At 36.7% G+C, this 11,943-nt stretch overlaps 1 protein-coding gene and 1 pseudogene across 2 annotated transcripts in view; both read right to left on the bottom strand.

The window, feature by feature from the left end:
• Window positions 1-3,127: 3,127 nt before the first annotated feature.
• Window positions 3,128-11,943, bottom strand: part of LOC103598624 (zinc finger protein 717-like) — a 22,284-nt gene continuing 13,468 nt past the window's right edge. The window contains exon 4 of one of the 2 annotated variants that reach the window (XM_008582661.1): window positions 3,128-3,818. In XM_008582661.1, the coding sequence (XP_008580883.1) occupies window positions 3,637-3,818 (182 nt within the window). In that variant the 3' untranslated portion in view covers window positions 3,128-3,636. Of the gene's footprint in view, window positions 3,819-10,958; window positions 11,378-11,943 lie in introns of those variants that run through there. The other variant, XM_008582660.1, reaches the window with a different exon arrangement.
• Window positions 8,405-10,649, bottom strand: LOC103598623 (annotated as a pseudogene).

Raw genomic sequence — 11,943 nt, 5'->3', positions numbered from 1 at the left:
ACTCTCAATCTTCTCACTTGCTCTCTTTTCCTCCACTCTCATACATGCACATTTTTTTCATGCTGTGTAAGTTCATATTCTGTCCTTTATTGAAAAAAAAAAAAAAAACCCTAAAGCTGGGTAACAAATTAAGAATCAAAATTTATTTCTAACAGTTCTGGAGGCTATCGCTAAGGTCATGGGGGTGCATCTGCTGAGAGTCTTCTTCCTTTGGGGGATTTCTGCAGAGTCCAGGGGTGAGGCAGGGTGTCACATGGCAAAAAGTGGGAAAACCATGTCCACATGCTTTTTCTGTCTGTTTATAAAGCCACTTGTCTACTTACCAATAACCCTTAAATCATTAACTCATACTCCATGAATCAATTAATCCATTTGTGGTGGCACAGCCCTCACTATCTAATTATGTTGCAAAATCCACATTTTTCAAAGACCATGGTAGAATTTTCCACCTTCTTAACATTAATACAATGGGGATCAAGCTTCAATTTGAGTTCTGTGGGGATAAGGTATAGCAAGATATTAATTTTTAAATTCTGTTATGAAGAGAGTGTCAAGTCCAGACAGGCTGGACAGTTTTGAGGACCTCACTACATTCTCCTGTGATTGCTATTGAACAAGTGTATTCATGCATTTTAAAACTTTTGTTGTGTTTTCTTTTGCTTACAGTCTGTGGATATGGGTCACTCCTATTTGTATTTCAGTCCTAAATTGACTGAAATTATCAGGACTACATCTCAACTTTTTTTCACTGAAATATGTGCAGATACTTGTGCTTACATGTGAGAATGTCTAATGTTATACTAGTTTTCCATTCCTTCTAATATATTGTGCAATAAATCTTTTTTTTTCTTTTTTAGACAGATGACTGGTGAGGGCATCTTAATGCTTGACTTGCTGTTGTCAGCATCACACTCCCAAGTGAGGCCTGGGCTAGCCCCTAAATCTTATCTTTTCCATTATCTCTTTTATGTTGATTCTTAGTTTTATTTAAAAATCAATGTCAGATTCCTTTCCACATCCACAAATGCCTATCTGAATCTGATTGGATTCACATTTAGCTTAACTCTTAGTGGCCATTCACTTCATATAGATTGTGTGGGCCATTCTTGGAACACCAGGTTCCAAATACAGTGATGGGGGTACAGTGTGATGTTTCCATATGCGTTTATATTGTGGAGTGAGCAAATCAGAGTCATTAACATATCTACCACCTCACATACATATCATTTTTCAGGTAAGACTTTTTTGTGTGTGACCGGTAAGGGGATTGTAACTCTTGGCCTAACTCTTAGTGGCCATCCACTTTATCTAGATTGTGTGGGCCATTTTTGGAACACCAGGTTCCAAATACAGTGATGGGAGTACAGTGTGATGTTTCCATATGTGTTTATATTGTGGAGTGAGCAAATCAGAGTCATTATCATATCTACCACCTCACATACATATCATTTTTCAGGTAAGACTTTTTTTTTGTGACTGGTAAGGGGATTGTAACCCTTGGCTTGGTGTCGCCCGCACCACACTCAGCCAGTGAGCGCTCCGGCCATCCCTATATAGGATCCGAACCCATGGCGGGAGCATCGCTGTGCTCCCAGCGCCGCACTCTCCTGAGTGAGCCAAGGGGTCGGCCCCAGGTAAGACATTTAAAATAGACTTTATAAAACAACTTTGAAATACTCAACAAATTTTAATGAAGTATATTCATCATGCTGTGTAATACATCACCAGAAATATTTCATTCTGCCTGATAGTTTGTACCCTTTGACCAACACGTTCCCTTTTCCCATCATCTTGCATCCTGCCCCTCAGCCTATGGTAACCTTCATTCTATTCTGTACTTCTAATGTGATTTGATTATCTTCCTTTGAAAACTATCAAGAATTATTGGCAATTTTTAATAGGGTTTTTGTTATTGAATGGTTTGAATTCCTTATATATTTTGGATATTATGCCCTTATCGAATGTATGATTTGCAAATAGTTTCTGTGAAAGCCACAAATTCTCTTATGATAGTTTTGTTTGTTTTCCCACACAGGAACTTCTCAGATGTATGCAATCTCATTGGTCTATTTTTGCTTTAATTCTCTGTGCTTTTGGAGTAATATCTAAAAATCATTGATCAGACCAATATCATGAACCACTATCACTAGTGTTTCTGCTAGTAGTTTTCAAATTTTAGAATTTTAGAACCTCATGGTTAAGTCCTTAATTTATTTTGAATTGCTTCTTGTACAATGGTTGAGATCAGAGTCATTCTTTTTCTCTCCATGGGGATAGGTAGTTATCACAACATCATTTACTAATCAGACTGCTTTCCCCTTGGTGTGTTCTTGGCACTTTTGTTAACAATCAGTTAGCTGTCAATGTGTGGATATATCTATGGGCTATTTATCCTATTTCATTGTCTTATGTGTCAGATTTTATGCCAGTAACATGATGTTTTCATTACTAAAATCTGCAATATATTTTGAAATTAGGTAGCAGGATGACTCTAGCATATTTTGTTCAAGTTGACTCTGCTGTCTCTGGTCTTTTTTGATTCTACACATACTAGTATAAACAATTTAATAATACTGAATAGTCAAATCCATGAACATAGGATATCTTTCCATTATTTGTGTCATTTTTAATTTTTTCACCAATGCTTTATAATTTTCAGTGTACACAATGTTAACATCCTTCAGTAAATTCACTGCTAAATTTCTTATATGCTACTGTAATTGGGGTTGTCTTATTAATTTCTCCTTCAGATAGTTAGTGTATAAACATGATACTGGGTTTTCTATGTTCATTTTCTATTCGGAAACCACTAAATTTCTCTTTGAGTTCTAAAGGTTTTTTTGTTTTTAGTTTTTTGTTGGTTTATTTGTTTTTGGTGAAGTCATTAGATTTTTCTGTGTGGAAGATCATGAAATTTTCTTTTTGTATTTGTTTGCCTTTCATTTCTTTTACTTGCCCAATATCTCTGGTTAGAAATTTCTTCCCCAACTGTATTGGCTGGAAAAGCTTTAACTTTTCACCATTGAGCATGGTCCTGCCTTTGGGCTTGTCATATATGTCGTTTATTGTTAATGTACATTTCTTCTATTAACCTAAGAAAAATACAGCAGAGAAAAACATCTTTGAATATGTTTGTGAATATATATAATACATATATTAGGGAGAACAAGGAATGTTTTATTATCTTCCAATATGTTTCTGTGTGTGTGTATATATACATATACATACATATATTATATATACATAAACATTAGGGAGAAAAAGGAATGTTTTAAGAAGAATGACCCATTGCACATTTCTGGGGTTGAACGTGGCAACCTCCACTTTGAGTAGTTGAGACAGGATGGGAGCTGAAAGTAGATGACAAAATTTAACTGTATAAAAGGGTACAATTAGTGAATAAATGAGCACATCCAGGTAATCTCTGAGGCATGGAGGAAACTGAGAGGTGTAGTTTATTTGCAAATTGCAGCTCCTCAGTGGAGGTGGGGCCAGGGGGCAGGTGGATCTTATCTGACCTCACCTGCTCTCACCTGCTCATCTGCCACTTTTTCTACACTGCAACTGGTGGAGGCAAATATGAAGGCCTTGAAGATGCAGCTATGCTCCCTGTGTGGGCCAGGGGACTGTCCACTATCACTGAGTGGCTCTAACTTCACAGCCAGGGGGCAGCAACCATGAAGTAAGTTGTATAGTTGTAGGCAGAGAGGGCAGAATGAGAAAAAGGTGCTTACCCCTTACCACCAGGCTACAGGCTATTCCAACAGAATGAGAAGGCCAAGGAGCTTCTGGAGAATACCATCCAGCAACACCAACACCTGCAGCAGAACCAGTAAAGGTGGGTCTAGAGCCCCTGTCACATCAAACAAAGGTGGTGGAGTAGGTTTCAAATTCACCGATATGTATTAACCCATTTAAAGTCAATGACTGTAGTCAAGGTGTGCACCTCCTGTGTCCAAACACATTTGTTTAAGAACAAAGAGATCCATTCTCTTCACAGGCTCCCACACCAGGTAAGCCTGTAACATGTTGGGGTTGAAGAGAGAGGCACACCCAGACTTCTTGAATGGAGAGCACAGTTTCCACAGAAGAATGGAAGAATACAGCATGGTGCAAAAGTTTTACAGCCAGTCTGAGACCTCAATCAACAAACCTAAATCTCAACCTCACATTTTTCTATGATATGGGGTTAACTACACCTGTGTTATAGATGAAATGTTCACATACAATCAAAATAATTTTACATCCAGTGGAAATTAGAGGAGACACTGAATAGGGTGTAGATATCACATGTAAAAACTTCAATTTAGCTAATCTCATGGTTAGAAGAAATTTATACCATCAAACTAAAAAGCTTCTGCACAGAAAAGAAAACAACTATCAAAGTGAGGAGACAACCCAAAGATTCAGAGAAAACATTTGCAAGCCATACATTTCACATGGGCTAAATCTAAAGCACATATGGAACTCAAAATACTCAATAAGAATAAATAATCCTACTCAAAAAGGGAATAAAAACCTGGATAGACATTTCTCAAAAGAAGACTTGAAATGGCCAACGGATGTATGAAAACATTGTCAACACCACTAATCCACAAGGAAATGCAATTTAAAACTACAATGAGTCACGTCAGATGTGTTAGAACAGGTATTATCAAAAAGATAAAAGATAACAAGTATTCGCGAAGGTGTGAATACACAAGGTGTATTAGAACACCAATTTGGAAAGTAGCATAAAGTAGTTACAAAGCTAAAAATAAAACTATCAAATGATCCAGCAATCCCAATTCCGGGTATGTGTCCAAAGGAACTGACAATAGTATAAGAAAGAGAAGTCAGCCCTCCCATGTTTATGGCACCATTATTCACAATAGTCAAGATATCAAAACTACAGAAGCACTCAAAAATGAATGAATGGATAAAATAAATGTTTACATATAAAATAAAATTCTACTCAGACATTAAAAAGGAAACAAATTGTCAATTGTGGTAATATGGAAGAACCTACAATACATTCTGTTAAATAAAATAAGCCAGATACAGAAAAACAAATAGTAATTAAATGTACTTATATGTGAACTATTAAAAAGTCAAACTAATACAAACAGAGAGAAGAATGAAGTTTACCAAAACTGAGGGTTAGGATGGGGTAAAATATCAGTGGGGATGTGTTGGTCCAACAGTATGAAGTTTCACTTCAGCAGGAGGAATAAGTTCTGGTGATCTATTGCACAGCATGGTGAATAGAGTTAATACTAATGTATATTTCAAAGTTGCTAACACGGTGGATTTTAAATCTCACCACAAAGAAATAAGTGTGTCAGATAATGAACATGTGAATTAGCCTGATTTAATAATTTCACAATATATACGTGTTGAAACATCAAATTGTACCCCATAAGCACATACCATTATAATCTGCCAAGTAAAACAAAATAAAATTTTTTTTAAAAGACTTGTCCAACAGTATTAAAAAAAGAAAAAACTATATATTGAGCACAAGAGAAACACATTGAATTCAACGATATGAACAGGTTGAAAGTTAATGGGCAGGAAAAGATATACAATGTAAACATATCCATAACATAGATACACCAGCTGACCATACTATTACCAAACAAACAAAATTACAACAAAATTCTTACTAGAAATAAAGAGGGTTATTTATGACAAAAGTGTCATTCAGGAGGACACCAGAACAATTGTAGGTATAGGGCCGGCCTGGTGGTGCAATGGAGAGTGCGTCGCTTGGGAGCGCAGCGGTGCTCCCGCCGAGGGTTCGGATCCCATGTGGAGACCGGTTCCCGCTCACTGGCTGAGCGTGGTGCGGGCGCAACACCGAGGGTTGTGATCCAGTTGCCGGTCCCTGGTACGGGCGTGACACCGAGGGTTGCGATCCCGTTACCGGTCAATAAAAAAAGACAAAAAGGAAAAAAAAAAAAAAAAACAATTGTAGGTATACATGCACAAAACAAGTAAGTCCAACATCAAATAAAAATAATTAGAGAAGAAATTAAGGGAGAAACAGACTTCTGTGTAAATATTCAGATACATCAAATGCAACTTTCGATATCTGATAGAAAAACTATGCACCACTGACAAGGCTAGAGAAGTCTTGGACAACATTATAAAACAACTTGAATTTACAGATATGTATATATAGACACAACACTCAACAACAGAATACCCAATCTATTCAAGCCCTTGGAACATACTCCAGAAAAGACCATTTGCGATGCCATAAAATATCTTCAATAAATTTGAGGATTTAAATTATACAGTGTATGTTCTCTGACCACAATAGATTTAAACAGAAAATTATTAACTGAATGATACTTCAGTAGTTCACAATTACATGAAAGTTAAACAACAAACTCTGAAACTGCCAGTGAGCCATAAAAATGACACTAAAATTTGAAACATTTTCACAAACAGTAACACAACATACCAAAATTAATAAAGGGCTCAGAGTAAAATTTATATTTGTAAAGGTATACATTTTAGAAAGGAAAGGTCTGAAATCAATAACCTAACCTTCCAACAATAAACCTAGATAAAGGATGAAAATTAAACCTCACAAAACAGAAAGAAGAAAATAATAAAGATTAGAGTGAAAAACGAGAAATAAATGATGCTGCCGTACTCTCTGCCCACTGTTGACAGGGATTTGTGGACAGAATGGTGGGAGATGGAAATGACCTCCCTGCCTCCAACCACACCCCTCAGGTTCTATGCTGGACACCATTTTGTCTTACTTGCTCATACCCCACTTTGGGGCCTGGGTCTCCCTGACCCCAAGGGCTCTGAGGGCAGACGGGGAGTTACCAGAGACTCAAGAAGACTCCTTAGGTGAAAACAGGCTCTGGGGCCATCTCTACATCTGGAGGCCTACACACAAGCACAGCCATGCACAAGGCAATACACAAGTGGAGTCAGGATTTACCTCTTAGTGGCAAGATTCAAAATAGCACTCCATCACTGCAAACAGAAACACAAAAGATTTCTTAACTATAGGGCATGTGGTACACACTCATACCTATGATTTGGCACCATTTCAAAACATGAGGAATAGGTATAAAAGATAAGTATCCCCTCCAGACACTGCTTTTTACCGAGTAAAATAAGAAAACCACTATTGCTTACAGCTGTTTAAGTTCAAACAAGTTGTTTACAATTACGTGCCTGTGAATTTGTGCACTCACATAGAAATGTTTCTATGCACCCCATAGACTCACTCTGCATTAGCTTCAAACATCATAAAAAATTACCTTTACTTAGATAGTTTTGTGATACTGGTCATACAAACTTACCTAAAATAGGTGACTAGGAAAAAATCTGGGCTGGCCCGTGGCTCATTTGGGAGAGGGTGGTACTGATGACACCAAGGCTATGTGTTCAGATCCCTATATAGGGATGGCTGGTTAGCTCACTTGGGAGAGCATGGCACTGAAAACACCAAGTCAAGGGTTAAGATACCCTTACTGGTCATCTTTTATTTAAAAAAATCTGTGTAGTACAGTACTTTAGACAATATATTTAACAAAATATACAAAAGTTAGAGAGGCAGTTAATGTCAAAATTCCTGAAGTAAGTCAAACCAAACTATTTATTATACTAAGTGTACATATTCCTTATCCACAGTTATGCTGGGTTCCATTAAGAATTTTTAACAAACATTTTTATGCATAAATGTTGCATGTGAGGAGTCTTTCTTTTGCATTGTAGGCTGTTTACCAACATCTGTGTCTTCTTCCCACTCAATGGAGTAGCACCTCACTACCTTCAGTTATGACAACCAAAAATGTCTTCAGACAAATGTCCCCTTGGAAGGCAGTGTCACCAGTCATATTTAAATATTGGTAACACTCAAAATGTTAAACATACTTTTACACTCCATTTATCATTTCTATTTGAAAATTTACATTATATAGATAGTTTTCTCTTCATTTCAAGTTCTGACATAAAAAGTGTTGAAAGTTTTCTTGAAAGCTGACAGATTAAAGAGATTTAGAAAGATATTTAACTTTATTTCCACTGTTCAATGAGCCATCCCAATAAGAAGCCTCACATATATTGCATTCTTTCTCCCCATAATTTGATTTTCCCATAAAATGACTTGAGTAGAAATGGTGACAACACAGGATTCTCTTCCGATATACAAGGACTGGTGAATTCTCTCAGAAACTTTATAAAATCATTTAGCTGGAGTGCACTGCTTGTGTTGTAATGCAAACAGAGCACACATAAAATGGCTTAACAGGAAATAATTTCTTTTCTTTTCTTTTTGTCCTTTTTGAGACCGGCCGCACCGCACTCAACCAGTGAGCGCTGTGAGCGCACTAGTCATCCCTATACAGGATCCGAACCCGCGGCGGGAGCTCCACCCAATCATGGAATGCTCAGATTACAGGCTATGCAAAAAAGAGAAAAGAGTGCTTTTATTTAAAAAAGACACAGTCAGTCCAACCCATATAGAATTTCTCCCCTCTTTAAATCCTCTAATGCCTGCTATGATGTGATTCCTTTTTATTTTTATTCATTTATTTTTTGGTGCATGGCTGGTATAGAGATCATTTGTGTTAAGAGCACCAATGTTATAAGCAAAAATGCTCTAACCATAGTTAGCCTTGAGACTTTGGAGAAAAGATGTTTTCACAATCATTACAGTCCTCCTTCCATACCTGAAGGTTACACATCTGGTGATTCAAGAAACTACGTATCAAGTCTTCAAAAATAACTAAAAACAATAAGTGAAATACTTCAACAACTGAAAAACAACACAGCATAACAACAATTTACATAGTATTCACATTTTTTTCCAGTATTATAATTAATCTACACAAGATGTAAACTACACAGCAGGAAGTGAATTGGTAATACACAAACACTAAACCACTTATAGAAGGGACTGGAGCATCAGCAAATTTTTATGTCAATAGGGGATCCTCAAGTCATTCTTCAATACCTGAGGACAATTATATGTTTATAGGTCTTCTTCTTGATGTAAGTTCTCTGATGTCTTGAGGTATGACTTCTGGCAAAATCTTTTCCCATACAAATTACATTCACTGAGATTTTCCTTTGTGTGAATTCTTTTTTGTCTGTTAGGGGGAATTCCAGTACAAGGCCTGTCATATTAGATTCATAGAGAGTTTTTTCCTGTGAATATCCTGATGTATTCTCAAATGTGACTTTGTAAAAAAAACTTTTTCCACATTCATTACACTCACTTGGCTTCTCACTTGTATGAATTCTGATGCCTGCTGAGGTGTGACTTTCAGTTAAAAGCTTTTCCACGTTCTTTGCATTCATATGGTTTCTCACCTGTGTGAATTCTCATGTACGTGCTAAGGTTTGACTTTTGGTTAAAAGCTTTCCCACATTCTTTACATTCATATGGTTTCTCATCTGTGTGAGATCTCATGTGCATGCTGAGGTTTGACTTTTGGTTAAAAGTTTTTCCACATTCTTTACATTCACATGGTTTCTCACCTGTGTGAATTCTCTGATGCATGCTGAGGTGTGACTTAAACTTAAAAGCTTGTCCACATTTACATTCATATGGCTTCTCACCTGTGTGAACTCTCTTATGCATGCTGAGTTTTGACTTTCACTTAAAAGCTTGTCCACATTCTTTACATTCATATGGTTTCTCACCTGTGCGAGTTCTCTGATGCTTGCTGATGTGCAACTTTTGGTTAAAAGCTTTTCCACATTCTTTGCATTCATATGGTTTCTGACCTGTGTGAATTCTCATATGCATGCTGAGGTTTGACTTTTGGCTAAAAGCTTTCCCACATTCTTTACATTCATATGGTTTTTCACCTGTGTGAATTCTCTTATGCATGCTGAGGGTTGACTTTTGGTTAAAAGCTTTCCCACATTCTTTACATTCATATGGTTTCTCACCTCTGTGAATTCTCTGATGCCTGTTGAGGTGTGACTTTCGGTTAAAAGCTTTTCCACATTCTTTACATTGATATGGTTTCTCACCTGTGTGAATTCTCTGATGCATGCTGAGGGCTGACTTTTGGTTAAAAGCTTTTCCACATTCTTTACATCCATATGGTTTCTCATTTGTGTGAATTCTCTGATGCATGATGAGGATTGACTTTTGGTTAAAAGCTTTTCCACATTTTTTACATTGATATGATTTCTCACATGTGTGAATTCTCTGATGCCTGCTGAGGTGTGACTTTAACTTGAAAGCTTTTCCACATTCTTTACATTCATATGGTTTCTCACCTGTGTGAATTCTCTGATGCATGATGAGGGTTGACTTTTGGTTAAAAGCTTTTCCACATTTCTTACATTCATATGGTTTCTCACCTGTGTGAATTCTCTGATGCCTGCTGAGTTTTGACTTTTGGTTAAAAGCTTTTCCACATTTCTTACATTCATATGGTTTCTCACCTGTGTGAATTCTCTGATGCCTGCTGAGTTTTGACTTTTGCTTAAAAGCTTTTCCNCTTTACATTCATAAGGTGATTTCCCTGTGTGAGTACTCTGATGCATCCTGAAGGATGACTTGTTGTCAAATGTTTTTCCACATCCATTACATCTGGAGGGCTTATCACCTGGGTGAGATCTCTGATGCATGCTGAAGGCTGACATTTGGTTACAAGCTTCTGAATTTTCATTACATTCACATATTGTTTTACTTTTGTGAATCCTCTGATGTCTGTTGAGGGCTGACTTTCGGTTAAAGGCTTTCCCTGCAGATGTTCCCTGATATGAGATAAGATATGACTGTTTAACAAAACATTTCTGACATTCACTGTATTTATCACGTTTCTCTCCTGTGTGTATAATCTGATGTTGAGTAATTTTAGACTTTTTATGGAACATTTTCCCAAGTACATCACATTGAAAAGTTTTCTTCCCTACCTGAGTTATCTCTCGGGCAATGATGGATGACTTATTACAGGCTTTCCCATAGTCACTATATTTACAAGTGGTCTCACCCATATGAATTTTCTTATATGCAAATATTATTGGCACTGTGTTGGAGGATTGTCCTTTTCCACTATGTTCAGAAAGTTGCCCAGCTGGAATCTTAGGATGCTCACTAAGATGTTCATGATGACTGTGTGATTCTCAGATATATTACGCTCAACAGGTTTCTGTCCAGCACACATAGCATCAGTCTCTGGAAGAACTGCATTCTGATATTTGTTAAACAGCTCATGCCCCACTCCTGAATAGTTTTCATTATTTATAACCAGATTTAAAATATGCGTTGAATATGCATTCAATGATTTTCCTAACTCCACTCTCTCCTCAGCTGATTGGTTGCCCTTGATGATTACACCTTGCCACAAGTATCTACCATGACTTTCTTGGCTCCTCTCAATTATGTCATTGACTATCTGGACATCTGAAATGACAAAAAAATACCCACATCCATGAACCACACATAAGCATGTTTTATCATATGCTCATGTGTAAAGGTAGAGAAGTTTCTCCCAACCCAAGTAATAAAAGATTCTATAAAAATCAATAATGGGTATTGGTTTCAGGAGTATATGAGTTTCCTTCATACTGACATAATGTTATGTTGTATTAATATATTTTCTAACATTATGTCGCATTCTTCTTTGCTTCTTTATCTACTTTTTTGTTTTTAAATCATGATGAAATATTTGGTAATTTTTCCCTTTTCCTGAATGCAGATTTCAAATAATTGCTTTTCACCTTCCATTTGTTTATTACTCTTTTAATTTTTACTCTTTTATTTTGTTTTTACTCTACTTTATTTTTATAACAATAGTGGTTATCTCCTGAAGCCCTTTTTCTCATTCTTCTGCTTTGAATATGGCCAGGTTTTCCTTTATTGGCTACCTTCAGGTGCAGAATGGTCCAATTTTTCATCACATATGGAGGAAAATGACTTAGGTTAAGAATTTTGCGTTAATGTTTCTATACTTTTTACTCTTCCTTAGG

The sequence above is a fragment of the Galeopterus variegatus genome, unplaced genomic scaffold (assembly GCF_000696425.1).
Source record: "Galeopterus variegatus unplaced genomic scaffold, G_variegatus-3.0.2 Scaffold2684, whole genome shotgun sequence".
Taxonomy (NCBI): Eukaryota; Metazoa; Chordata; class Mammalia; order Dermoptera; family Cynocephalidae; genus Galeopterus; species Galeopterus variegatus.
The sequence above is the reverse complement of the archived record's forward strand: the minus strand, read 5'-3'. Positions and strand labels throughout refer to the sequence as shown.